This window comes from Paecilomyces variotii (assembly GCF_004022145.1).
Source record: "Paecilomyces variotii strain CBS 101075 chromosome Unknown C8Q69scaffold_2, whole genome shotgun sequence".
NCBI lineage: Eukaryota > Fungi > Ascomycota > Eurotiomycetes > Eurotiales > Thermoascaceae > Paecilomyces > Paecilomyces variotii.
Window position 1 is genome coordinate 160,205 of NW_021167141.1, and position 26,947 is coordinate 187,151.

Consider the following 26,947-nt stretch of genomic DNA (forward strand, 5'->3'; position numbering starts at 1 on the left):
GCCGGCTGTATCCCTGACAAGCCTTAGAAGAGAAAGGAATGACAATAATGGGTAAGGAAACGAAGGTGAGTGGAAAATAAAAACCAATATAAGCATATAAGCGCCAGCGAGGGGGGCGAAGCAAAAAAGCAAAGGCCCAGACGAATCCCAACCCCTGCCAAACTGATTGCCTAACAAGCCAAGAGAGACCAACGTGCAGCCAGTTTTAACTACTCTAAGTAGAAAACCCAGAAAGTCTAGAATGCCAATATTCTCGCCTCTTTTCCTCTTCAGGCAGAAACTATGAGATCCATAGGCAGCCAAGAGGAGACTGATCGACGAATCCCTGTCATGGGCTAGAAGAGATGCTGTCCACAACACCAAATGATAAACCAACGAGAGTCGTTCTAACATGGCGTTGATGGTCCAGATTGTCTTTGTCCTGTCTTGGTATACATGTTGAGAATCCGCACTAAAAAGCTTGACACCGACGGCGTCTTCAATGATTGCCACTAAGTTCTAACCGCCGGTCGATCTGCACCCAGCCCTGGATGGATTTGCACTATGAAATTGGGATAGCGATGGCGAAACAACAGGCTTTGGCGCCGTTGTGGTCCCCTCGTAGGACTTCTATCCTGGAATCCGGCTTTGCCGGGCTGTGCTGGCTTGGCTCGTCTAAAAACCTTCTCTCCTTGCGGCTGATTATTATTATTTATTCTCAACTAACTAAAATAATATGCATCAGTGTGTTGTCAGCACTAGATAGGGTCATGGCTCGGAGTTCAGTCTGATTGATCTTCTTAACCGAGATTGTGAGTTGGTCCTCCTTATCGCCGCCAAGCGCTCAGCTGGTTTCGCAGGGGTTAATTAATACCTGAAACGAATTGAAACAGCCAAGTTAGGGATCAGTGTTACACTTAAATTCAGGCACTAGCCATGATAAATGATGATCCCGGCGATAATAATCGTGCAAATTATACCTGAGGCGCAGGAGGTCGATTAAAGCTGGCTAAACTAACACTCATCCCCTTCTCAATCAATAATAGTTAAGTTACACACCAGTGCGACCCGAGGTCGTCCCATTTGCAGCTGTCACACCGCCGTTATTGTTATCAAAGCGACTAGATACGAAAGTACTATGATAAAAAAGGCCGAGACTTAGGGATTCGAGGAAGAATCGGTCAAAATCCCTGCCGAAGACTTCTGACTCGGTGAAGATATCAACCTTGGCCAACCTTGACAACGGTCTAAGTACCACCTCGCCCAAGGTCCCCCTAAACCCTACTTCTAGTCGTGATGAACGGACTAAAAAGAACCCACTGCTCGTACATCTTATTCCCCTCGTCCGTTCGTCCTCACCCGTAATCTCCCATTGGCAGTTCAATTAAGCGCCGTCGCCTTATGGTATTTCCATCGGCTGTCCTAACAATGTTGTCAACAGTTAGCCTGACCAGGCAGCAAGAGAAGTTACACCCTATCCGACAACATGGGGAAACAATTCCAAATATTGTTATCGAAAGGCTATTCTGGAACTAAAAAAAAAAAAAAAAAAAGAACAAGGGCTGAGACTTGTTTTTTGACTTTTTATTTCTTGGTATCAACTTTGATTTGTTTGATTATGTTGAATGGCCCTGTCTTTCCACATCAAAAAATTACATTAGCTAGTTATAGACTATGGTCAATAATGATATAATGCTTGTTTTTCCCTGGCTTTCGTGCGCCATACAAGAAAACGCAATGACCACTCCGTAACTGTTTGTTCTCCTTGAGCTAATTCCCCGAAACGCCGAAATTATGGAGTAATAGGTACATTCGTATATCTCGTTCCATGCATAAAACTCAAGACGAAGAAGAAGAAAACAAAAAAGGGTAGGACACATCCCACCGGCGCATCACCGTCAACGATGCAGACGTCGTCTCAAATCACGACTTGTCCAAGCTTTATTCAGCCTTCTCCCCTTCATTATTCGCCGCATTGAGCGCGTCCCTCCTCAACTGATTCCTCTTCCCCAGAATACGCAGGGTATTCTTCTTCTCGATCTCCGTCATTTTATCCCAGTTCGCAATCCGGCTGAGCGTTCCATCGCGATTCACCACCAACGGGCCCAGGTGGTCGAGCTTGACGGAGCTGCCGGAGCCGGAGACGTCGAGTTTCTGCGCGTCCTCTTCGGCAGGTGGGAGGGCGAGAGGGGAGGAGTCGGCGTTGGTGGTGGAGTTTTCGGTGGACGAGGAGGCTTCTTGCTGGGTCTTGGGGTCTGAATTGGCGGCCATGTTGGTTGATGAGGTGTGAGAAAAGAGTCTGGTAGTGGTAGTTGTAGTGGCGGTGGATGACCGAGACTGGAACGTCGCTCGTGGGATAGAAGAAGGAGCAGAGAATAGTTGCGCAGCTCGACGATACAAGCTTTGATAAATGGACATATCTCTCGTGGAGGAGGAGGAGTAGTGATAACACGAAGTAGGAAGAAGAATCGCAACGGCAAGGACGAGACAGTAAATAATCAGCTGGTTGTTAAGACCACGTCTCATTGGGGGTCCACCATTAAGGTGATAATAAGGTAACTAATGATCTTGCTTCAAGAACCCCTCTACTCTAAGTATTTCTGACATCAGTCCCTTTCATAGAGTCTGTTTCTTTTCTTTTCTTTCCTTCTGAACATAATGAAAGAATTGATGATTGGGACGGCACCTAACACGATTAAGCGCTCATGACGCACTAACTGGCGGCGGGAGAGGCTGGAGAGGCTTCTAGAAGGAACCGCAAAGAATCCCCGCAGCACTTTTCCCCCTCTTTTCTGCTGGGTGGTTTTAGAAAGGGTGAGCAAATACTCAGGAGGGAACATAAATGGTTCGAATAAATATTGGTACTGGCGATGTTATCATTCTCTACACGATCGGTTTGAGCTTCAGAGTAGTTCGGAGTTGGTCCACTGATGAATAATACCGTAGAGTACCTAAACCCCAACACATGCCTCGTATACTGTCTCCAGTTGGATACATAAGTTGAATAGTTAATGATATCCCGATGATATTCCCTTTCCATTTACAGTATATTCCTCGTTTTACTATCCGCAGAGCCAACAGTCGTCTTCATACAGCCTGTTACTTACCGCCCCGTATATGGTAAAATACTCTTATTCCCAGGAGCACGTACCATAATCAGCATCGCATCAAAATAAAGATAATGCTAGCAGAATAGCGTGCTGAGAAGAGCACCGCACCGCACCTGATTAGTTCGTGTCACGATCTACGTCTTATTTATACTACGTAGTAACAATAAGTTATAAGTTAATGACTCCACTCGAGAAAAGAATGGTCGTCATGTTTATCTACTACTGGAGGTAAACCTTCTCGATGCTGACCGAGTAACTACGTATCCTGACTACGCAAACTTCCATGTTATTAGGTACGCATTGTTCCGCGCTGATCTATATGACTTTCGATCTTTGCTGCTTCCCTGTGCATGGATTATATGTAGCCGCTGGATTAGCTAGTTGTTTGCACAGCAATATCATAGTTTTCCTCGTACGAGGTAGGATACGGGCTAAAGGTGTCGTGTAATTAAACAAAGATCTCTGACATATCTTCATCAATAATAGACTCATGCCGGAGGTGGAGTGAGACGACCCGTTCTAACTACTCCGATCTACACGAACTATGTATCAATGCGGTTATATAGAACGGGTAGCTGCAGTCGTCACCGTTTGACATCACGAAACTCAAGCCACCCAGGTATAATTAATGCTCGCTAGAATATAGTATAGTATAGCATGCCTCATGTCTAAACAGGGCTGTATACCTGCTATCATATGGTTCACCGTCGAGGATGAGAAGTATGGCATGTATCCAAATGACAGCCGGAGACGATCTTTCGGTCGCGCACAAAGCCAAGTGGGGAGATCTGGGCGAGGTTGGCCAATCGGAGCATGCGATCGCAGCTGGACAACCAATTCAGCAAAGGCCTGGAATCGCGTCGATTCGCAAGGATGAATGAGAACGAAGAGGGCAAATCAAATAGGGAGTCGGAAAGTCGGCGACGAAGACAAAGTGGGAAACCCTTCACTTTTTTGCCGTCCCCGAGTCCTGTATAAAAGCCCATTCACACCGCCCGAGAGTGAGTCTCTATCCTCCGCTTTTCCTTCCCCGCTACTCATCTCCCCTCCAGCCCGGGTCATCGTACTGTGACGGTGCAAATCTTCCTCCTCTTATTAGTCGCTAGGTGTTTTCATACTTCCCGGCCAATAGCGGTTTGATCAAGATGGCCCGCGGCAACCAGAGAGAGAAGGCGCGCGCGAAGAACCTGGCCGCCCAGCAGGAGGCAGCCAAGGTGAGTGATTCTCCATCAAGGCGCTCTTCTGACTTGCCTCCACTGGGTTTAGGATGACTGCTGACTGTCGGTGATCGAACAGAGACACAAGAACCAGATGACTGGCTCCCAGTTCCAGAGAGCGAAGGAAGACACGGCCGCTATCATGCGTGAGAAGCAGAGACTAGGTACGGGTTCCCTGAATACTCTTCACAAAGACGGGCGCCACTTGAGGGTACTACGGAGAAGTGATATTGACTTTTTTTTTTTCCAAACAGCCGATGAGAGAAAGGCTGCTGCTGCTGCTGCCGCCGGCAAGAAATGATGGCCGTCTTGGGCGGTCCAGAATTGTCCGGATCCCTTCATTTCTTTATCCGACCTCTCTCCTACCGCCGGTCTCGAGTCAGTCTGCGACAGAAAGGACTATGTTGGAGAAAAATAATTTATCCTGCATACAGCCGACGGGCCGCCCGGCATAGGCACAGAGTCGGAGTGTCGCTTAAGGATATACCCATTTAAGAATTACGATGCACATGTGGCTTCAGGGTCTGGCCCCAAAGCGTCGGATTCATTTGCTTTTTGGTTGTTAGCGAGGCGTCCATCAGCATCATAGAGCGTTCTTCCCAGACGGTGTTGCACCACACTTCCATACCCGGGATTCCAAAGATCGACTCATCTTCTTGAGACCCGTAGATTCTGGCCTTTCTGTGGGCCGTACGTATCGTAACACTTGTTTCCGGGATAATATAGATAGATGTAGCGGCTACTACCAACAAACGTCTCAGCAGGGCGGACTAGTTCTTTGCACGCCTGCTTGTTGCTTATGCATCTCCCCGGACTTGGTGACTGCTCCATAGAGACTTTGCCCTTGTGGACCAGGCTCTCCAGCCTTTCGGCAATAACGAAGTTGCGATTGGTGCGCCTTTTCGAGATGGTTTGCCATTGCCAATATCGCTTTCAAGCAAGCCGAACGACTGCAGCGTCTCTAGAACTGGAAACTTCCTGGCCGCCAGATCGATAAAGGTCCAGAGACTTTCCCCCTCCCAACCAACATGTAACGCGAATTGAAGGACCCTGCTGACTGTGTTCCTCTGCGCGTCCTCGGAGGAAGCAGCATCCAAAAGATAGAGGAGAAAACTCCATCCGGAGATGTCCTGCGGTTCAGCCAGACACCATCTCTGGCACTGATCGATCATCCATCGTGCCAGCGCCGACGAACCGCCAGTGGGATCATCTCCGACCAGACTTCCAACCTTGTCCAGATGGCGAGATAAGATAGCATGTAGCTGGCGCATATAACTAAAGGCATAGTAGTTCCTAGGGTGCAGCTCAGCGGCACGAAGCACAACATTAAGCTCGTCTTCCAGCAGACAGCGCATTGCTTCGGGAATCGTAGCATTCCCCGTGCAGTTACCGTATTGGATTTTGATCAATTGGTTCAAAACCCAGAATCGATGATGCCACAAGGTCGGGGACTTTGTGTGCCGGTGTAACCGTGAGCAAAGATAAGTCGCCATGAGCGTACGTTCTGTTTGGAGGAGCTCGATAAGGCGTCTATCACGCTCTTCCTGCGGCACACTCATAGAACTTTCGCTCTCAATCAAGGCCGTCAAACGTCTTTTCCTCCAGTTGCATGCTGTCAGATATTCACAGTCAAAAAGAAGCATGACTTCCGTGGCGATAGCACGATCATCACTGAACCTGTCTCCTAAGGCTCCATTTCGAACACCGGATTCAGCCTCAGCTGAGCCGACTTCCGTGCCAGCATCCCCTGCGAGGCTCCCACCGCGGAAGAATTTCTGCCTGGCAATGATAAAAGCCTGCGCCAAGGGTTTCTTGCCAATACCTATGCTGTTGCCATCCTGAAGGAGCGAGCCAAATGCCGGTGGGATGATTTCAAACTCCAGGATCTGATTGTTCCTGTTTGAGAAGATCTGCTGGAGCTGCTCGTAGAACTGCTCCGGGCTTGACATTTGTATTCTGGAGAAGGGAATCCTGCAACTCACGCGACAAGATGCATGTCCAGCATGTCAGTTTGTAGAGTAGTTCGACCGACAACGAACAACCCTTGAGCTGTAAGTCTAGTTAGTGAGAACGGCGCGTGGCCCGAGCGCCTCCCCGGCGCGCCTGGCCTTTTCCTTTCCCTTTCAGTGTCGCTTGACCTTCAAAACGTCATTTATGCTTCCTCTTCTCCGTCTGTCCTTTTTTTTTTTCTCTTTTGCAAACGACGCTGACGGACTGTGTCAGTCTCTCAAGTCTCTCTAAGACTCAGCTCGTGTTATCAGTCTGCTAAAGAAGGAGAGAAAGACACACGAAAAGAAGCTGCAGTCATGAGCGCTGCGAGCCAGCCTTCTGCGCGCGTGTGGGCGCCCGAAGCCGGCAAGTTGGATGCGCAACGAGACAACAAACCGGATCCCATGCTGTCTCTTATTCTAATAATCTTTTTTGTCCATCTGGCAATATACCTCGTGAACACGATCGGCGCAGCTACGATTGACAGTCTGGTACGAGCTACCTTTCCTTTCCCGTTTTGACTTTTCGGAGCTCCATCATGCCACATGTTCGCATATGCGCTCAGCGGGCACTCAGAGTCTATATTCTGCTCTTAAATGCACGGAGAGCTGATTTTATGGTAATATAGTTATGGATCGTCTACCTCAAACTCCCAACCGCTACGTCGAGGAATGCGAAGGAACAAGCGCGACTCAAACGTGAGGTGATACAGTTGAAGCGAGAGATGAACGCGACAAGCTCCCAGGATGAGTTTGCGAAGTGGGCGAAGCTGCGGAGGAGACACGATAAGACCATGGAGGAGTTCGAGACATTGAGTATGTACACTGTCATGTTCTTTGCAGAGAGTATATGGCTAATACGGTGGACTTTTTTGCTTCCAGACAAGATCATCGGTGCCAACAAGAGCTCTTTCGAGTGGACCGTCAAAGTCGCACGTTGGCTTAGCACCAATGGATTCAAGCTGTTCCTGCAGTTTTACTATTCAAAGACGCCTGTTTTCGAGCTTCCACCGGGGTGGTTCCCTTACTACGTGGAATGGGTGTTGGCCTTTCCGCGGGCGCCGATGGGCACAGTCAGCGTCCAGGTCTGGGGCAGCGCCTGTGCAGCGGCCATCTCTCTGGCAGGCGATATCGTCGCATCTGCGGTGGCTCCGTCAAAGACACGAAAGGCGCAGGCTGTCCCTGCCGGCAGTGACAAAGAAGCCGACAAGAAGACGCAGTAATCTTGTTATAATGAAGGAAGACAAAAAAAATACTACTCTTTGTAATTTTTTTCAATATTTGAATGGCTATATGAATGTATATAACGGAAGAGTCATTCCATACGACCGAAGCTCGGCCGCCTCCAATCAAAATGAGGGCATTACGATGTTCGTCAGATATGATTAACAATCTTTATCGTCAACGACGCCGAGGTATATACCAGGGAATCTCTGTGCTTGACTCTATGATTGGTATATCATCACTCGAACATACCCAAATAATGTGAAGATAAATGGAGACAAAAAAGAAAGAAAAAAAAGGATAGAGTCCGACCCCTTCGACAGGGTTTCTGCGAAGCAAGACACCAGATCTTTCCTCAAGATCCGTCAAACTCTCCACTTCACCGCTTTGCTATAAGCTACAGACTCAAAAATAAAATCTGAAATGAACTCCTCGCCTCAAGAATGAGCCCCATTGAGTTACCCACGCAGACCGCGAAGGATCCGCGCGAGCAATCGCATGACTATACAACCTCGACGAAAAGCAACCCAATTGAAACCCTTCTCCCCGCTCACGCCGTACCACAATTGTTTCCACCGAAGGCGTCGGGCACGATCGAAAGCAGGGGAAGGAAACAGGGCGTAAGCCGCTATCGAATTGCTTCTATGGCGGCGCGTTTCCGCATTGCCTGACAGAGCCAGTTCCTCGAAAGAGAAACCGGGCAGGATGTCCGGGGACTTTCTCCCAAAGCTTGAGATGGTATGAGTTTCCTGAAAGGAAAACTCTGTGCGTGAGCTTTGAATGCGATTCTTTGAGCGAGGAGTTGGGAAAAGAAAGAAAGAAAAAGGAAAAGATCAGTGGGACGGGAATTTTTAAACGGGTTTGTTCGAGGAAAGTGGATTTGGCGCTAGTCTGTTTTAGGGTAGTCATGTGACTTATATCGCTTGCCGTATTGGGATATATAGAATATCGTCCATGTTGGTTCTCGATCTCTTTTTCTGGGGGCGTATGATTTTAGATTATATAAGACAGATGGTTGTGAAAACGGCGCTACAACAAAAAGTTGTGACCTTTACTATTCGATTTTCTCAGTTTCTTTCTAACTCGGTACATACTACATACCTAGTAAAAAAGAGAGTCAGACCTGCTGGTAATGAAAGAACTATCCATATCAAAAGCATCTTCAACTATAAAGCACTCACCAGCAGACCAGAAATAACATGATTCCTGTATGGAACTGCTTCCTACATCCTAGTAAGCAAGGTATAGAATATACATCCCTGTCAATCGTCGCCCAACCTCCCCAACACGGCAAGATCTGATCCGCAGCAGCCCACGGCTCACCGCTTGTAATTTCAGTATTGATTTATATGATTCTCATCCACTTGACTTGTATTATTTTTTTCTCCATCAAATCATTAACCCCTCTTTCAACAAAGACACAACCCCCCCAAAAAAACAGACTCCATCCAAAATGAACTTCGAAAACGCCAAAGGAAACATGCTCAGCGTAATGGCCCCCTCTATACCACAAACCCGCACCTGCTCAGCATGCAAGAGACCCGAGCCCGCCTCACCCACTCCTTCACAGACCTTAAAGAGATGCGCCCGCTGCCATATCACCATCTACTGCTCTCGCGAGTGTCAGAAAGCGCACTGGAAAGCAGACCACAAGAACCGGTGCATATGGGGCGCGATTCGCAATAATATCTACCTCGATTCGCTTCCGGAAGAAGACGCCATGAAGCAGCTGATTGATGTGTATCGGATGCGTGTTGAGGATGATTATAAGTTTCGGGGTGATGCTCATGGTCTTTATGGATTGGAGGATCCGTTGGATGATTTCGAAGAGTTTCTTGATCTTGCGGAGGAGCAGATGGAGAAGGAAAAGGAAGATGCGGGGGGTCTTAAGAGGGCGGGGATTCTGCCTAGGTGGTGGTGCGAGGAGAAACGGAATGCTTGTGAGCGGAAGGCGATGAGAGATCCGTGGTGTCGGATTACATATGCGGTTGAGAAGGGAGATATCCAGGAGCATTATAATGATGATATGATGCCGATGAAGCTGCGGATGTTGGGTGAAACGGTATATGGTTTCAATGTGATGACATTTTAAGGAAATTGGAGGGCCTTATCAGCTGAATCTTTTTCGTTCCCACCCTGCTAAGAGTCGCGTTACTTGAATGAGACCATGTGAATTCTGAGTACTTTTGCGAAAGTTCTGGAGTAAATATCCCGTGGTGGTATCCATTTTTTAGTTCCCAAATACAGACTGCAATGAAGTGCTATCATTGACGCCACAGCATACAGAACACAACCGGGTAAAGGAAAGCCAAATGTGAAAGCACATAGATACAATGATTCAAGTAACAATATAGGAAATGTAAGGCGTGAATACCCTCATGCCTTGGACTTTTTCTTGGCTTTCTCAGTCTTCTTGGCCTTTTTGGCAGCAGGAGAGACCGTAGCCTCCACAGCGGCTTCATTCGACTTTGACTCAACAGGCTCTGGTTCGGCAGCCTTCGTCTTCTTTCCCTTTCCCTTCGACTTCGGTGTGCCACTGGCCGGCTTTTCAACATCCTGAGCAGAAGCCTCGATAGTCTTGGGCTTCTCAGCTTCAACCGCTTCAGGAGCCTCCAGAGCAGGCTTCTCCTTTGTTTGCACAGGGACCTCGTCAACGCTCTTGAGCTCGGGAATCTCGAATTCATATCCGAGCTCCTTGAGCTTCTCGAGTTTGGCAATTCTCCGTCGCTGCTCCTGCTCGATGCTCTTGGTCCACTTCGATCGGACCTTGCCGTTCTCCAAACGCTTCTTCTCGATCTTGTTCCAGGGAGTCTTCTTGAACCGCCTGTTGGCACCCTTCCAGATATCGGGATGCAGCTGTTCGTTGGGAACGAACTTGCACTTCAGAATATGACCGTACATCAGATAGTTGTTCATGGTCTCGGCAACGATTTTAGCGACAGAGGACGAGGCGAACTCGATAAATGCGTAGTGCTTAGAACGGCCAGTCACACGGTTGCGAGACAAACGTAGGCGAGTGATTTCACCGAACTGCGAAAAGTATGCGCGCATCTGGTGCTCGTAGAAACCGTGAGGAATACGTCTGTGATGTACCGAATTAGTATCGTGTAGTAGAACAACAGCTCACATAGAATACCGTACCCAACGTAAACTGTTCCAGTTTCCTCAGGCTGTGCAATGCTCTTCTGCTTCTTCACAAGCTTACGCTTGAGCTTCTTCGAGTCCGGAATCTTGGGAACAGGTTTCTCGGGATCAAAGCCTTCGTCGCCGGAAGCATCCTCCTCGTCACCACTGCTCTCAAAGCCCTTGATGAGTGCGGCAGTCTGGTCATCTTCATCCTCATCATCCTCCTGCTCAGAAGCATCTGAGCTAGAAACATCACTGAAATCTTCATTGACAATTTCCTTCTTCTTGGGCTTGCTGCTCTTCTTGGCCTTCGATTCCTTTTCCTCGGTGTCCGCAATATTCGAGTCTCCGTTTTCTTGTTCGCTCTTCTTGTCCTTCTTAGCAGACTTGGCTTTCTTGATCTCCTGCGAAGCAGTCTTGGACTGAGCATCTTCATCGTCGCTGAGGAAATCCGCTGCCCGCTTGCGGGGCTTGACTTGTCTCGCAGGCTCGCCATTGAGTTTCAAGGACGGCTTGGACGATGCGCCATTAGTCTCCACGGGGGCGGCGGCCTTCTTCAAAGCTGATTTAGCAGGCTGCTTGGACAATTCGACGGTCTTGGGTTCGGTCTTCTTCGATTTCTTCGCAGGCGGGTCGGATACCGCAGCGGCCGCAGCGGATGCCGCTGTAGATTGTTAGCAAGGCACGAGGAGCGTTGCAAAGGAAAAGTTGTGAGCATAAGTTTACCTTTGCGCTTGTTTGCTTTCTTCTCCGGTGCCATTTTTGCTCCGCTGGTTATACGACGAAGCGTTTGAAGTCGACTTGGATGGGATCAGGCACGGTAGTCGAAAGAGTGCGGAAACTTTTTTTTTTCTGGCGAGGCGGCGCCAAGACATGGAGCTTTAAGCTCTCCGCAGCGATCACTGATGGGTCTCCGCAACATCAACCATCACAATAACAGATCAATGTCATGGGGAAGAAGAAGAACACGAATCGAGAGCTGACACACGAGGAGATATGGGACGACTCAGCCCTGGTCAGATCCTGGGATGAGGCCGTCGAAGAATACAAAGTGAGCCGCTCATTATGGGCATCTGTACGGTTCACGTGATCGAGATACGAGATACTAACCATTCGCCAGCTCTACCACAGCATCCACGCGAAGGGGGAGAATATCGAAGATGTTTTAAGGCAGGCTGGTGCATCAGAGGATCTCGATTACGGTGAAGATGCGCAGACCGCAGCGGCACAGGTGGAGCCTGCCATGGCCGTTGATGACGAGTCTGAGAAACCGACTGAAGACGTATGTGGATATGTTCCTTCTTTCCTCTAGAATCTTGCTGATCAGGCAGCAGTTCAAATCGTCAAGTGCACAGCCTTCCCAAGGAGGAGAGGGTCAGGGTATGAATCCGATTCCTAGTGGACCAAACGCCATGCCCGAGATCCTCCTGCAAGGTGAGACCACGATTCCTCCCTAAATGTTTTGCGCGGAGTGACCGGGAGCTGACAATTACTTTTTATGGCTTGAATCTGAAGGTCAGGATGAGAGCCTCAAAAATCTCATAATGGCATGGTACTATGCCGGTTACTATACCGGACTACACGAAGGACAACGACGAGCCAACCAGCGCAATTCCTGATGTCCGCCACAGTCCCAGTTGGGATTCTGCTGGGACGCTATGAGTCTCAGGCATAGGCGAACAGAAAGTTTCGTTGGCATACTGCTTCATTCGGAAGTTACCGTTCGTTCTAATATCTTGGTCGATAATAATATCTGCGGCACCGCAGCACTCTTGGACGGGTAGGTAGGACCCCATATCAAGCTCCATGACTGCCAGCAGAGGACACACCAAGATAGCAGTACACCCTCCTCGTTCCCCACGTGGGTGTTTGGATCAAGAAAAGTTCAACCGATGGCTGTACTGCGCAGTACTGTTCAAATGGGGCAGGAAGCTATCAGGAAGCTATAACGACCGGTGCCAGTGTTAGAAAAAGGGACGACAAGCCACGACAAAGCCTGGCTATTATTCATAATAAATACAGGGATTAATGTCCATATCACTGCGCAGAGGAGATCTATTCGTAGACTAGCAGCCCATCGAAGTGTCTATATAGATGAAGGGGAACGGATCGACATGCCCTGAGACAAGTTGCCTCTTTCGGTGCCTCTCGAACCCCAAAGCGAAACAGTAAGTCAGCCAGTATAGCTTGATGCGGTTGCAGAACCGTCGGCCTTGGTCAAAGAAGGCGAACAGATGGACCCGGTGGCTTTCCATCGAACCCTTCTTGGAATCTGCCGTGGCTCGTGCGACACGCCGGCGGATCTTTCGAAACGCGGCAGACGAAGGCCGAGACGCAACGCGCGACGCTTTCCCCCTCCGCTAACGCAGGATAACCCTTTACGGTTGCCGTGCACGGTTTAAGCACAAGCATCGACTGCCTCGAAAGTGTACCATTGCTGATCAGGTATGTGGAGGACGGCGAGATCTCTGCTTGTGGAACAGGAGAGCTTACGGATTTTGGTTCCTGAGACTTTCGGGCGTATGAGATTGCTGGGGAAAACTTGATGCCTTTTATAGTTCACGCGAGATATAATCATGGCCTTCCCACCGGTCATCGCGATTGTCTCTTTTCTGTTCCTCTTCTTCGTTCCCAAACCAACCGTCTTACCTGTATTTACGTTTCTCTCCTTAGTCCCTCTCGTTCACTTCCATTCTTTTCTTCCTTTCGTGTCACGAGCAGGCCCTCGAGAAGTATATATTGCACGTTCCTTCGGTTCTTAATACTGCAGTGCACTCCACTCCCTGGTCGGATTTCTGTGAATTCTGCTGGAAAATCGCTTCAGATTTTCGATCTTCGGCATTGTCGAAAAGCAAAAAATACAAGATTATCATAATGGCTAGATTTTGGGCTTGGATTCCTTTCGTCGCAGGTGCGATGGCCACCATGGACCAGTCTATCTCAGTTGGAAGCCAGGACATCAGTGTCTCTACTTCGAGTTCCACGACCATCATCGTCATTTCCGCGAACAACGGAGGGTCTTCCCAGACTCAATATTACAATAGCCCGATGATGCAGGCTGGTATGGTCCATCAGGTGAGAAACACCCCCGGGAGATGATCATGCGTGTATTTCTTTTTTTCTGATATATCTTACGTAGGTGACTGTTGGTGGAGACGCTGGTCTTGTCTACACCCCTGATACCATCCAGGCCGCTCCTGGTGATATGGTCCAGTTTAACTTCATGTCTAAGAACCACACGGTCACACAGTCCTCCTTCAGCGAGCCCTGTGTGGCCATGGAGGGCGGCGTCGACTCTGGCTTCATGCCTAATGCCGACAACACTGTCAGCCCGCCCCCGATGATGATGTTCCAAGTCACGTCGACTGAACCCGTCTGGATGTACTGTCGCCAGACGGGCCACTGTGGAAAGGGTATGGTCTTCAGTATCAACCCCACCGCAGACAAGTCCCAGGCTGCTTTCCAGGCTGCTGCGATGTCCATCAACGGTACCGTCTCAATGGACTCGAGCATGGCTGCAAGCTCTTCAGTAGCAGTCGCCGCCAGCTCTTCGGTGGCAGTGGCCGCAAGTTCTTCGGTGGCTGCTGTTGCTACCTCTGCTGCTGTTCCTCCGCCTGCTTCCTCCTCCAGCGCTGCTAGCATTGCGCAGGGCTCTGGTACTCTTGTCAGCGGCGGTGCCTGCGACTGCTCTTGCCTCTGTGGAATCAGCGCGTTCCCAGCTGGTGCTGGCCTGGGGATGCTGGGTGGAATGTCAGGTGAGTTATTACCGATGGGATAATATAGATCTGACCGAGTCTAACATGTCTGATATAGGTTCTATGCCCCTCGCCGTTGCGGGCCAGTAGCTCCTCTAACCAAGAGAAACTTGAGCGAGACCCCAACATAGTATCCCTAGCAGCGCGAGCTGGCCATGGGAGATGATGGCCTACGCACCAATTTTTCAGTTCCCAGTGTTGCGGTATCCTCTTCGGCTGAGCCACATGTTATTAAAGGGGCCTGTTTTCTTGGAAGGTCATCTCATATGTTGAACCTACAGTATTTTTTTTTTCTACAATATTTAACGCCGTGTTAATCACACGATTGAGAACCGCAGAGCGATGTAATAAATACACTGAATGTTTTTATCTACCCCCGTCAAATGCCTCACTGTTCGTGCTTCCCTTTTTTTTAAAGCTTCTTGTTTCCTCTGTCCTCTTTTATTTATTCCTGCGCCCTTCTTTTCGGGACCGGGAGAGATGTAATCGGATATGGTTTGATACCACAATTACACGGTTTGATGGTTCATGGTTAGCCGCGGTTCCAGCGTAATGTGTATCTGCATAGCATATATATAACCTAGGTGTATAGAACAAGTGGAATGTCTGTCACCTCCGGACATACTCTTAGGGGGACGGCACGTGCTATTCCAACTTCTCTTCCCACTACAGCCAGGCCATTCCACGTACCCCTGCTCAGTTGATGAGCAATGTACTACTAACTAACAACGACTTATACAGACCGCTATATTAGTACCCTCAATAATCCATCCATTTTGTCAAGAACCATCAATTACCCCACCTATATATAACAGCAAACTTGCCAACAAATCCAAGATTTAAATGATAATTCATTAATTCCTAAAAATCCCAAAATAAAAGCTATCTAGCTAAGGTATAATAAAAGGTTCTCTTCACATCCCTCCCCCATTCATTCATCATCAAATCCGGAATGGAATACATGCTGAACGATCATAAAATGGTAATTGTAGTTGTAGTTGGTAGTTCCAGACCAGCATAAGCTTAGCCAAGCCAAGCTAGTCCATGATAATGAAAAGAAACACCCCCTTTTTCTTCTTCTCGCCCTTTTCATTCAGTCTTCTTCGTTTTAACGTTCCGTGTTTTGCTTTGGGTTCGTTTACTGACCACCACCGCCAAGGAGAGCAGCAGCCAGAGGTCCGATGATGGGAATGTCATTGAGAGGGTTGCTGGCAGCCGAAGGAGAAGGTGTGGGAGTTGGCGCCAGTCCGAAAGGAGTCGGGCTGGGCGTGGGGAAGAAGTCTTCGCCGCTGGCAGGAGTAGGGGCGGGGGTTTGCTGGGCCTGTAGGTAGGTATAGTTGTTTAGTATGTATGATTTTCTTAGATGAGATTGTATGGATGGATTTGTTTCGTGTGGTTTCTTTGATGTTACGGGGGGATCAGGGCAGGGGAAAGGAAACGGGGAAGTTATTCTTGCGGGAATGATATCTAAAATGGGAGAGAATTACGTCTCGCACCTCAAGAGCTTGATCGGCGGCCTCCATGGCCTTGTTCATGGCCTCGTCGACTGAACCGGGGAAGTCATTTGCGGTGGGCAGGGCGTTGGACAAAGCAGCCAGGAACATGAGAGCCGCAACGATGCTGAAGCGAGCCATTGTGAAGAATGAAGTAGGTTTTTCTTGATTGGGAATCGAAGACGATAAATAAAAGGAGTGGATAGGCGAGAAGAATCCGGAAAGAGAGAGGTCGTATAGAGTCGATGGAGTTGGAGAAGAGAGAATAATGCCGAGCAAGATATCACGACGGGGGTTTTATAAGCATGAAACGCGAGATGCAGGTACTAAAGGGAGATCATTAAACAGAGCCACCGTGGAGAATCTACGGGCTGGGATCATAAATCAATGAAGGATCATCGTTGAGGTATGGTAGCTAGTATAGAGGAACTCGTCAGCTCGTCCCTGAGAGAGCAGCAAGGGAAATGTTTCCTCCCGCGAATGGAGAGAGGACTGGAATGGACATAGAGTCGATCAATCTCTCAGCAGCAAATGAGAAGGTCCTTGATCGTAGAAGTCAAGGATGGTTTACTACACATTCCAATGGGCCGCCCTGTAACAGATGGTAATGCACATCATTATCAGCTGGCTCCATCTTATCCCTCGTGGAACCGCAAAACCAAGCACTGATCGACACCGCCTGCCTTATCGCCCTTGCATGACTCTGTTATGTGAGTTCAGCTGAACCAACAAGGGCTCTCGTTGGAGATCCTCTCTGTCTGTACCTGAAGGCTTGAAAGGGAGTGGAGGACCGGACAGAGATATCCGAAGCCTTAACCAGAAAACTTCCGCGCGCTTCCTCTTTTAAAGCATTCCAAGAGTACTACACCATCAGGCCGTCTGATGACTACAGAAATACATAATTGGCATCCTTGGAATGTATCTCGCTCTATTGACACGTACGGCCCCATGAATTATTAAGAGGCCGCCGCAACACGAGTGAGAATATCGAACAGAAAGGACGTAGTCCTTCCCTCGGAATCTCGCTATTGGCACGATTTTGACCTCGACTGTCATCAGGGCAGGACGGACGAGACTTCGAAAATGCCGTCTGTAAAGTCGATATCGACATGTTTTACGGTGGTCGGTAGATATCGAGGCGCAGCTCCGTAGACAACCCCGCGCGATCGACTTCCAAACATCACAAGAAGCCGACCAGGAAGGGTCAAGCTACGGATTGCCAACCAGCCATACATGCTTATGGACCATGGTTATCGATGAGTGGATTCCTGTTTCTGTTAGTGGCTCAGAAGTGGTTCAGCAACAATTTGAAATGCAGCAAGCTCCGGACGAGGAAAGCATTCGCTAGCCCATCAGTCTCCTTTGGAGCTGTTGAAGATGCATCATTGATCCCCAGATTAACATGATCTCCTTGCTCTACAAAGAGCAAGCAAAATGTAGACCATGGTGATGTATGCTCAAAAGCGAACCCAACCACCTCGTGGTTTCAAATCAAAGCACACAAAGTGCCTAATAAGAGGCGATGGCGGGATTAGAACGAGCCTAAATCACTCTGGGTCTCTTTCTGTAATTTGTAGACGGAATGAAGTAGCTTTGACGGAGCAAGGCCATCCATCGACAAGGGTATGGAGACCGGAAAATGTATGAAGTTTTATGTAGAGAAAAGGGAAGAGAAAGGGAGAAAGGAAAAAAAGGTGAAATTTTATTAATTAATTCGCTAGCCTGTGGAGCAGCTTGTGATTATGTCAGCGAAATCAGTGGGATCTGGTTTATAGGCGGTAAAATGTGGCAGAAACGAGCTTTATCTCTCGGCTTCCTCACTACTAGTTAAGTACCTAAGTAGCCATGTTCAGTCTCAACATGGACCATGGAATGGCCACACAGGAGGTTATTCCTTGTGCCGTGTTTACTTTTTTCCCGACGCCTTGGGGGTATACACTAACTTGACTGCGGAGATAACTTGTGGAGTACTCTGATCCTCGCATCTCTGTACAATCTTCCAGACTGATGGCTTAGAATCGAGACAGAACCTTCTCATGGGTATCTGCCAGCGGCCAGTCGTTGAAATTCTTCTTGCTTAGCACCGACTTGGCCTGCTCTAACGTGAAACCCTTGGCCTCGACAGCAGGGTTATATCCAAGACCGCTCACTTTAGCAACAACATCCGACGGCACCAGTGCGGCAGTCTTGCCGTCAGCACGCTTGTACACTGTCACTACCACTGCACCTCCCAGGCCAAGATTGTGTTGTAGTGCTGCGTCCGTGCCGTCGATGAGGCGGTTGTTCGCCCAGCCACGCAGGTGCCAAACAAGTTCGGCGCACTGTGCGATACCTGTGGCGCCGAGAGGGTGGCCCTTGGAGATGAGACCTCCCGACGGGTTGATGACCATCTTGCCGCGATAGGTGATGTCACCGCGGCGCACCATCTCGTGTGCCTTGCCAGGCTCGCACAGCTCGAGCGCATCAATAGTGATCATTTCGTTAGCTGAGAAGCAGTCATGCAACTCGCAGACCTTGATGTCCTTAACGTTAACGCCGGCCTCCGCGGTAGCAGTACGGCAGGCATAGCGCGTCATCTCAAAGCCCATCAAATCAATGGCGCTGCGGTCAAAGACAGATGGAGCGTCTGTCGCTATAGTCTGGCCGGCGATCAAAACGGCCTGTTCCTTCAGATGAGGTCTCGCATCGAGAAAAGCCTGGGAGACAATGACGGCGGCCGCGGCTCCGTCCGAGGTCGGGCAACACTGCAGCTTTGTAAGAGGCTCATGGATCTTGGGCGATTGCAAGATCTGCTCCAGGGTGTATTCGTCTTGGAATTGTGAGTACGGGTTGCGCTTGGAGTGTTCGTGATTGATGCGAGCAATTTCTGCGAAATCTTCCGGCTTCGCTCCATATCTTGAGATTGTTAGTCGACTTTTATAACAGTAGATCCGGATGCTCTTACTTTTCGATGTATTCTCGTCCCGCGTTGCCAAACATTTGGGCAGCGCCGGGGGCGTTCCCAAAGCCTCTCGTCTCCATCATCATCAGAACGAGCGGTCCAATCGGGTTCTCTCTGTCTTGGTAGGCAGACTGGAGACTGCCAGGATTCATCTTCTCAAAGCCAACCACGAGGACGCAGTCAGCGGCGCCGTGGCCGACCAAGGTCTTGGCCATAGCCAGACCCGTCGAGCCGGTCGAGCAGTTGTTGTTGACGTTGTAAATTGGGATCTTAGTCTGGCCGAACTGATAGAAGACACGCTGACCGCAAGTGCTGTCACCGTAGACATAGCAGGCCACACCCTGTTCGACATCATCGTAGTTGATGTGGGCGTCCAGCATCGCCTTCACACCGGCTTCAAACCCCATCTCATGATAGTCAACTTTGCCTCGAGGCTTGATGAACTTGGTCATTCCCACGCCGAGGACATAGGCGGGACCTGCTTGTTGTTTGCCCATGGTAGCGGTTCGAACTGGTCTAGGGTATCCGCGTCGAATAGGTAAAGATGGTGGGTAAAGAGCTGACTGCCAGAATCTCCACCCGTCAGGTAAATATATATACAACCGAAGCCGAGAGTATGCGGCAGGCTGATCTCCTTTGGAAGTTCAGAAACGACGGCCGCAAGTAGATAGCCGAGGCCTGGATCAGTCCTGAGTAAGATAGCTATTCTAGAGAAAAGAAGTAGCGAATGGCCTGCGTGGAGTACTAGTAGCTGGGTGCTCTTTGTCTGGGGATATGATGCGGTTTGGTTTGCGGGGACGACCGAGGTTCCGACGGCTGCTCGGCTGGTCCCCTGAGCATTTGAACGCTTATTCAGATTCGACAAGTAACTAACTAACTAGTTAACTTATCTAGTTGATAGCTAACGTTCTTCACACGGCATTGTCACAGAGGAGTATCTATTGAATTCAATGTCTATAGCACAGTTTAGCCATGTGTTATGATCAACCGCTGTTCGTCTAGATCTATTGAGTTGTGTCGTTGATGAAGATGTGCTGCCGAGCAGCTATGCATAACTAGTCTAGTCATTACGCGACGCTGCCAGAAATGTGCTGTGGTTGACACCTATTCAAAGGGTGAAATTGACATGAGTCCGACATGATATGACTGATAGCTTATTTCACACTCGTTTGCAAAAGTGTTGCAATTGTTTTTAACACTCTTGGATTCTCTCCGAACTGTAAGGGTTTATTCGGTCCCCGGGGGTGTGGGGTGTGATATAACTATATAAAATGTGCCAGCCCGTAATAGCCGGCAGGCTATAATTACGGTTAGAAATTAGCAGGAGCATCCTCTACTTGTTGCTATATACTACTAACTTAAGAGGCATTATCATTGTTAAAGCAACTGAATATCACCCCCTTAAGGCAATAAATGCGGCCGAGGAGCCTAATGGCACAATTACCTAGGTATCTGGTGTTGGCCTTCATACGGGAAAGTGTCTGATACTGAGAAGCTACGTAGAACGACTAACTATTTAACCTTCCTCGACAAAGTCTGCAGAGAGAAGAGTTCTAGATACATGCATTAACTTCCACGCCGCTATTGCTCTACTGCTTAGATGGTGTAGAAATGCGCTGATCAGCCAGGCCCGGTCCGTCTCAGGGATATAGCACACTGTTCTAGCCTCTAGGTAGCACGGTCGCCTTTTCGCTCCCGTTGGCCTATCGTTGCGCTGTTATTACAGAACCCAATATGAAAACCTGCATAGCGTTTCGGACCGGTTCATGGTACGATCCCGGATGCGTTCAACGGGCTCCGGTCCAGGCTTGTGCTGGATCTGCTCTTCGGCCTCTGTAACGTATCCGAGTCTATCAATGCCGTCGCCAGCCATGGTAGCAACTGCCAGCGATACGCTGTGCTGGTTCGCGCATCGTGGTTGGCATGGACGTAGCCTGGAAGCTCTCACCATTCTTCTTCTCTTTGACTCTCGACTGTCGCGTGTCCTGTGCTTCTCGGTCTCAGTAAGCATGACCAACGCCACGGGGGACCCCTGCCTTGCACCCCCTATGGTACAGTAGACAGGTGATAGTACTGTATCTCAAGCATTGGGACTGGGGACAGGACATCTCGATGTCGGCGGGGTCGCGAGAGCGCGGACAGGATCTACCACGCTGCCCTGTCAGGATGCAGATGATGCCCCTGCTGGGTCTGGCGCCATTGCGGGAATACCATCAGACCCTTGGTTTCCGCGGGGTAGCGTCCATCCAAGATATGCCGTATCGGTTGGCAAGAAGAAGATGAAGCTCGCTCTGGTTTGATTTATGCTTAACCGGGTCTGTTCATCAAGACGTCACTGGAGCGTTTAGCTAAGCCAGTCCAGTTCCGCCCGTCACGGCCCACTCTCGCCCAGCGTCGCCGACTCGCGGACCTCATCTTCGATCAGAAAACCCCCTCCGTTCGCGCTTCATGTCCATAGTGAGGGGGTTGATGAGATCCTGTTCGCGTGTTTCTGTCTGAGGTAAGTCCAAGGTCATACTCCAGCCTACTCTGCGCACTTCTGCTTGACCCAAGAGCAAGGAAAAAAGAGTGTACCAGAAGAGTATACAGGATGCTGATGTTGTTTCCGCCCCGCTAGTTCTGGACCTAGTTCGACTTGAAACCACAGGAGTGGACCGGAAAATATACTTGAATGATCGTACGAAGGTGCTGCAGGACATTGAAATACTGAACAACCTTTATTGGACTGTTCCTGGTCAGCAATTGAAGGTGGTGGCCGACTTTAGACGCGAGCTTCTACCGTTCTTCCAGAGAGCAACGGCTTTGTGTCAAGCAGTTCTCTGGGGGTATCCTATAGCCTCCTTTGTCCAGTACCTGTCTTGGGTGTTGGAGATAAGAGAATCAGCAAAGCTAGGAAGGGTCCAGCAGTCCAATTCATGGACAATTGTGGGACGTCAAACGGTCTGCTCGCACCCTGAGAGACCGCTTGCGTTCCATAGGGTTCCCCAGCCCATCACCAGAGGGACAACAATACATCGGCAACCGCTACAATTTCATTGTTAGAACCAGTGACCGGGAGTTCTTGACGACTAAGCGACAAACAATCGATAGAATCACACGGTTGCCCCAAATGAGGCACATCCAGGGATGACTCCAAACGAACACTCTGGACATGCAGCCTTTTCCTCTTTGTCCACAACCCCGTCAGCAGCCATAAACCCATCATCGTCCTCATCAATCATGGACGAACACACTCGCAACAAGCTGTTGAAGCGGTACAGGACCCAGATCGCCTCGGGCGTTTCGACCATCTGCGCGTCGCTTGCTGTGGTACGTGGATCCGATCAAGCTCGAGACCTGGGTGTAGAGCCCTAGAACGGCCGCAGAAATAAGCAATACTGACCGAGGCATCTTTTCCTCGCAGACTCCGTTGGAAAACATCAAGACTCGCATGCAAACGTAAGTTCAACACCAAAGGCAACAAGATGGACCTGGTATATCGCTAACAACTGCTAGCCACAATTTCCGTAACGTCGTCGAATGCGCCAAATATATATGGCGCACGGAAGGATTCCGCGGATACACTGCAGGTATGTATGCGCGTTCCAGTCTTTCTGGATAATCATTGACACGCTTCCGATTGCTAGGATTTCTGCCGCCGTTGCTCAGTATTACTGGCGTGCGCGTGCTGTCCTTCTCTACGTACCAAGTCGCGAAACATTCTATTTCTGATTGCTTCGAAGCGACCACGGGACAGTCGCCTTTACTCTACTACAACCACCCTGGAAGCACCCCAACTCTGACCACGGTCTTCACATTTACAGCTTCCGGCATGATAGCCGGCATTACCACATCTTTCCTGGCTTGTAAGTGCGCTATGCAGGTTCTCAATAATCACATTCACTTATCTGGTCACAGGTCCCTTCGAATTGACTAAGAATGTCGTCCAGACTTCTTTCCTGATGACCCATCGCTCCCAGGCATCACCGGATGCTGTCAGAGACCCTTCTCTCCGCAAGCAGCCTCGTCTAGGAACAGTCGAAGCGCTTAAGCAGATCATCCGTCGTCACGGAATCCGCGGGCTCTACACGGGTTTCCACCTTCATGCTATGAGAGACACGATTGGCACCGGCATCTACTTTGGTGTCTATGAAACAACCAAGCAGCTGGTCGCAAAATACATCGGAACGGAGCCATCGTCGCCCTTTGGTGCTCCCATGGTGGCTGGAGCGCTCAGTGGAACCATTCCGTGGATATGCGTAAGTGAATTCCATGTCTTCTCTTGAGAGTTGTGAATGCTGACGAGCTTCAGACGTATCCCCTCGACACACGCAAAACTCGGGCGCAAAGTATTCTCCTCGGTAAAACCAAGGAGATAGGCGAGGCGTCCGCAGCCACAGCCGGATCGAACATCTACAAGGGTTTATCCGTCAGCCTGATCAGAACCAGCGTTAACAACATGATCCTCTTGACCCTTTTCGAGTACATCAAGACCAAGATCAATGAGCTGGACGACTAAACGAAATCTTATAAATGGACGGCCATTTTGTTCTCACACATGAATCTCATGAGAGATTCAGACGGGTCATTTGATATTGCCCACTAAATATGGTGGGATCTAAGTTTTCATCATGTGCATGGTTTATTCTTTTTTCTAAATAGTCTTGTATTATGTACATACATCGAGGCTCGAGCCCAGCGCTCTTGAGCAGCCGATAGCAAATTCCACATAACGGTGGTCCATGAAGACGACCACAATGATTATCCAATAAATCGTTTTCTGATGTGAAACTTCCTTTTAACCTATTGAAGCACAAGCTGTCATCAAATTATAAACAGTCTAGTAGAGTAATATCTGATAAGCATGGATGATCGATCGATCTAGAAATCAAGGCACCCCGCGTTGCAGCCTCAGGCGATCACCCGACGTCATCCCGCCGAGTTTACCCCAAAGATCCGTTCGTTGTCCAAACAAGAGACGAATACTGCGGAATTTCGTTGCTGTCGCGTTGCCCTACTCGACCCGGTACCCAGGATGGCTTCGTGAGTGCTCCATCACCTGCTTAGCTCTAGATCGAATGGAATGAGATCTGGGAAAATGTCAAGACCCTCGCTGACCCATTCTTTACCCACAGGAATATTCTGCAACTGCCATTTCGGCGCACCCATACCATATCCCTCGCCGATGCCATCACACAATATATCTCTTCTAAATATGACCAGCGACCTGATATGTTCGCCGATGACCTGATGGTCCTGGATCGCTTGCGCACAGAGGCCGTCAATGTCCAGGAGCCCCATGTCAGCGGTATCAGTCGGCTGGTCACCTACGCCGCTCAGCTGAAATGGCTGGGTGGAAAATTTCCGATCGACGTAAGATAAACAAAGAAACGGTCCTTTTGGTTGTGGTATACAAGTGAATATATGTGCGACTGTGATGTTGACTTGGAATCTGCCGTATATAGGTTGGTGTGGACTTTTCGTGGTATCCGGCGTTTGGATTCAATACGTCTAGACCGGGTGAGTCCCGACCTGAGCGTTCTTCAAAGAAAGTGGATGGATTTTGGGACTAATCTGGGAGAATTGTAGTCTCACAGAATAATCTCCGTTTCGAGCTCGCGAACGTCTTGTTCAACCTTGCCGCGCTTTATTCACAGCTTGCTTATTCCTTGAATCGAACGACTTCCGACGGGCTGAAACAAGCATGCAACTACTTCTGCCAGGCGGCTGGTGTCCTGGCACATCTCCGTACCGACATAGTCCCCGATCTACGCTCTTCGCCGCCCGAAGATATGGACGAGATGACGCTGCAGAGTTTGGAATCCCTGATGCTCGCGCAGGCACAGGAATGTTTCTGGCAGAAGGCAGTCAAGGACGGGCTGAAAGATGCTTCCATTGCCCGCTTGGCTGCGAAGGTGTCCGATTTCTATGCCGAGGCTGGTGATTATGCGATCAAATCGAATGCGATCAGCACGGACTGGATCCACCATATGACGGCCAAGCATCATCACTTTGCAGCTGCAGCTCAGTATCGGCAATCACTCGACTGCTTGGATAAGCGGAAATATGGCGAGGAAGTCGCGCGGTTGCGAGATAGTTTGACATGTGTCAATGAGGCTCTTAAGGAGTCTCGCTGGATCAATCGAGTCGTCCTTGGCGACTTGAACGGGCTCAAGAGTCGTGTCGCGGAGGATCTGAAGCGAGCAGAGAAAGACAACGATGTCATTTATCTACAGCCTGTCCCACCGAAATCGGAACTCAAGTCGATTGATCGCGCATCCATGGTGGCTTCAAAGGCACCACCTCAGGTTACTGATGCTATATCCATGCTCGGAGAGAAGGGGCCATTGGGTCAGCCTCTGTTGGTCAAACTTGTTCCATATGCCGTTCACGTCGCTGCCAGCATATATTCGGATCGTCGTGACCGGTTGGTCAATGAAAAGATCGTTGGAGAGCTGGAGTCAATGACGGATAAGTTGCGAGAGTGAGTGCTTTGTCTCTCGTATTTTACATTCTGAAGGAGTGCTAACATCTTCTCTAGTCTCCTACAATCCTTGAACCTACCGGGTTCTCTTCAAGCACTGGAAAGGCCTCTGGGTCTGCCTCCCGCTCTAGTATCGCATGCCGAAGAACTACGGCAGCAGGATGGGCTGTACCGTCTGCGCCGGTCTCTGGAAGACGTAGAGAAAGTCAAAGCAAATGACCGCGCCGTCTATAATGAGGGCGTCGAGTTCTTATCTGCGGAAAAGGCCGAGGACGACGCCGCCCGTGCTAAATATGGCACGGATCGTTGGACCAGACCATCGTCAGAGGTTGCTGGCGAAAATCTCTACACAACAGCCAGCGAGATCGCTGGGTATTTCAAGTCGGCACAGAGTACTGACGATCTTGTTCAGGGCAAGCTGAGGGACTCAGAGGCGGTCTTGAGAGTGCTCACAGGAACTAATAGGGATTTGGAGGCATATGTTCCAAGCAGCCGCAGGGCGGATATCACGCCACAGGTAGAGCAGGAATCGAGCAGGCTGAGGAGCTGCTTGAACGAGGTTAGTCGTCTAGAGAATAGGAGGAAACGAAAGATCGAAGCCGTCAAGGATAAGGCTCGGACCGATGACATCAGTAGGGTCTCCCAAGTTGTTGCATGTGCGGTTCTCAGCTACTAACTAACATGTAATTTCAGATCAAGCATTACTCAAGGAAACAGCCCGCCTCGAGCGAGAGTTCCCCATGCAGCCCATCGAAGCCAGCCAATTCGAGAATTTGTTCGAAGAGAGGCTCCATCTCTACGACTCTGATCTCGAGATGCTGGAGCAGGAGCAGAACGAGCAAGATCAGATCGCCGCTCGAGTGCGTGAGGCGAATCGGGCCTTCACCAAGGCTCGCAAAGGTGACTCGTCAACCAAGGACAGAGAAAAGGCCCTCCAGGAACTGGAAAACGGCTACCTGAAGTACAAGGAGATTATATCCAACACCGAGGTTGGAAGGAAGTTCTACAACGACCTAGCCAAGATCGTAGGACGATTCAGAGAGGACACCAAAGCCTTCATCCACCAGCGGAGAATGGAAGCAAGCCAGTTAGAATCGTACGTCAACCCAACTCACAACCCTTACTTACTTCCCCCCTGGAGACAATTCCAATTACTAACAACAACATGCAGCGACATCACCAACGCAGCAGCAATGGCCTCTCTGAATATATCCCAACCCAGTTTCCGCCCTCAGCACCAACTCCCAACAAACCACCACCCATCACCTTACACCCAACCTCCTCCTGAACCTCAACTCCAACAAAAACCCACACCACAGCCCCAGCCACAACTACAACCCCTCCCCTCCCGACCCGTCATGACAGGAGAACCGCTAACGGCTCCCCAACCAACTCGCGCATCAGCCGTTCCTCCCCCCGTTGCAACATCGGGAATCTGGTCTCCCGAAATGGGAATCCGATTCGGCGGAGGACCGACCCCAGCATCAGCAGCTCCTTCGTCGACCCAGCCTCAAACACCGGGAAGTGCTCCGATGCAAGGGAAATGGGATCCAAGTCGTGGCGTGCGGTTTTCGTAAATTACTTCTTTTTTTTTGGATTCGTTTTCGTCAGGCTCACATAATAAAAGCGGAATGTTCTTTTCGTTTTCTTA

At 49.6% G+C, this 26,947-nt stretch overlaps 12 protein-coding genes across 12 annotated transcripts; 7 read left to right on the forward strand and 5 right to left on the reverse strand.

The window, feature by feature from the left end:
- Positions 1–1,920: 1,920 nt before the first annotated feature.
- C8Q69DRAFT_503984 (hypothetical protein) lies at positions 1,921–2,250 on the reverse strand (the record flags this gene model as incomplete). The annotated part of the gene is made up of 1 exon (XM_028632544.1): positions 1,921–2,250. The coding sequence occupies one exon, from the start codon at positions 2,248–2,250 to the stop codon at positions 1,921–1,923; it is 330 nt and encodes a 109-aa protein (XP_028486960.1).
- Positions 2,251–4,234: 1,984 nt separating this feature from the next.
- Positions 4,235–4,607, forward strand: C8Q69DRAFT_503985 (hypothetical protein; the record flags this gene model as incomplete). The annotated part of the gene is made up of 3 exons (XM_028632545.1): positions 4,235–4,303; positions 4,386–4,470; positions 4,561–4,607. The coding sequence occupies 3 exons, from the start codon at positions 4,235–4,237 to the stop codon at positions 4,605–4,607; spliced, it is 201 nt and encodes a 66-aa protein (XP_028486961.1).
- Positions 4,608–4,782: 175 nt separating this feature from the next.
- On the reverse strand, positions 4,783–6,348 carry C8Q69DRAFT_131552 (hypothetical protein). The gene has a single exon (XM_028625309.1). It carries the CDS (start codon positions 6,253–6,255, stop codon positions 5,104–5,106), a length of 1,152 nt encoding a protein of 383 aa, XP_028486962.1. The 5' UTR covers positions 6,256–6,348; the 3' UTR covers positions 4,783–5,103.
- Positions 6,349–6,612: 264 nt separating this feature from the next.
- C8Q69DRAFT_441517 (putative retrograde vesicle-mediated transport protein Get1) lies at positions 6,613–7,517 on the forward strand (the record flags this gene model as incomplete). Its single annotated transcript, XM_028628752.1, has 2 exons — positions 6,613–6,786; positions 6,924–7,517. 2 exons carry the CDS (start codon positions 6,613–6,615, stop codon positions 7,515–7,517), a joined length of 768 nt encoding a protein of 255 aa, XP_028486963.1.
- A 1,256-nt stretch (positions 7,518–8,773) lies between these two features.
- C8Q69DRAFT_131576 (hypothetical protein) lies at positions 8,774–9,752 on the forward strand. The gene has a single exon (XM_028625310.1). It carries the CDS (start codon positions 8,972–8,974, stop codon positions 9,608–9,610), a length of 639 nt encoding a protein of 212 aa, XP_028486964.1. The 5' UTR covers positions 8,774–8,971; the 3' UTR covers positions 9,611–9,752.
- Positions 9,753–9,894: 142 nt separating this feature from the next.
- C8Q69DRAFT_503989 (ribosomal biogenesis protein Gar2) lies at positions 9,895–11,404 on the reverse strand (the record flags this gene model as incomplete). The annotated part of the gene is made up of 3 exons (XM_028632546.1): positions 9,895–10,600; positions 10,660–11,308; positions 11,371–11,404. 3 exons carry the CDS (start codon positions 11,402–11,404, stop codon positions 9,895–9,897), a joined length of 1,389 nt encoding a protein of 462 aa, XP_028486965.1.
- Positions 11,405–11,593: 189 nt separating this feature from the next.
- On the forward strand, positions 11,594–12,263 carry C8Q69DRAFT_441520 (hypothetical protein; the record flags this gene model as incomplete). The annotated part of the gene is made up of 4 exons (XM_028628753.1): positions 11,594–11,695; positions 11,765–11,926; positions 11,979–12,078; positions 12,160–12,263. The coding sequence occupies 4 exons, from the start codon at positions 11,594–11,596 to the stop codon at positions 12,261–12,263; spliced, it is 468 nt and encodes a 155-aa protein (XP_028486966.1).
- A 1,255-nt stretch (positions 12,264–13,518) lies between these two features.
- Positions 13,519–14,489, forward strand: C8Q69DRAFT_441521 (hypothetical protein; the record flags this gene model as incomplete). Its single annotated transcript, XM_028628754.1, has 3 exons — positions 13,519–13,719; positions 13,784–14,399; positions 14,458–14,489. The coding sequence occupies 3 exons, from the start codon at positions 13,519–13,521 to the stop codon at positions 14,487–14,489; spliced, it is 849 nt and encodes a 282-aa protein (XP_028486967.1).
- A 723-nt stretch (positions 14,490–15,212) lies between these two features.
- Positions 15,213–16,262, reverse strand: C8Q69DRAFT_455025 (hypothetical protein). Its single transcript, XM_028629747.1, has 2 exons — positions 15,887–16,262; positions 15,213–15,720 (listed from the first exon to the last, which is right to left on the reverse strand). The coding sequence occupies exons 1-2, from the start codon at positions 16,031–16,033 to the stop codon at positions 15,538–15,540; spliced, it is 330 nt and encodes a 109-aa protein (XP_028486968.1). The 5' UTR covers positions 16,034–16,262; the 3' UTR covers positions 15,213–15,537.
- A 1,314-nt stretch (positions 16,263–17,576) lies between these two features.
- On the reverse strand, positions 17,577–19,633 carry C8Q69DRAFT_427895 (putative sterol carrier protein). Its single transcript, XM_028628450.1, has 2 exons — positions 18,837–19,633; positions 17,577–18,787 (listed from the first exon to the last, which is right to left on the reverse strand). The coding sequence occupies exons 1-2, from the start codon at positions 19,328–19,330 to the stop codon at positions 17,905–17,907; spliced, it is 1,377 nt and encodes a 458-aa protein (XP_028486969.1). The 5' UTR covers positions 19,331–19,633; the 3' UTR covers positions 17,577–17,904.
- A 2,029-nt stretch (positions 19,634–21,662) lies between these two features.
- On the forward strand, positions 21,663–23,354 carry C8Q69DRAFT_131723 (putative mitochondrial carrier protein). Its single transcript, XM_028625311.1, has 6 exons — positions 21,663–22,142; positions 22,237–22,271; positions 22,329–22,402; positions 22,460–22,678; positions 22,731–23,071; positions 23,125–23,354. The coding sequence occupies exons 1-6, from the start codon at positions 21,960–21,962 to the stop codon at positions 23,329–23,331; spliced, it is 1,059 nt and encodes a 352-aa protein (XP_028486970.1). The 5' UTR covers positions 21,663–21,959; the 3' UTR covers positions 23,332–23,354.
- Positions 23,355–23,781: 427 nt separating this feature from the next.
- C8Q69DRAFT_131782 (putative pH signal transduction protein pala) lies at positions 23,782–26,937 on the forward strand. Its single transcript, XM_028625312.1, has 7 exons — positions 23,782–23,855; positions 23,948–24,185; positions 24,278–24,332; positions 24,402–25,296; positions 25,354–25,928; positions 25,990–26,392; positions 26,468–26,937. The coding sequence occupies exons 1-7, from the start codon at positions 23,848–23,850 to the stop codon at positions 26,871–26,873; spliced, it is 2,580 nt and encodes an 859-aa protein (XP_028486971.1). The 5' UTR covers positions 23,782–23,847; the 3' UTR covers positions 26,874–26,937.
- The last annotated feature ends 10 nt before the right edge of the window (positions 26,938–26,947 follow it).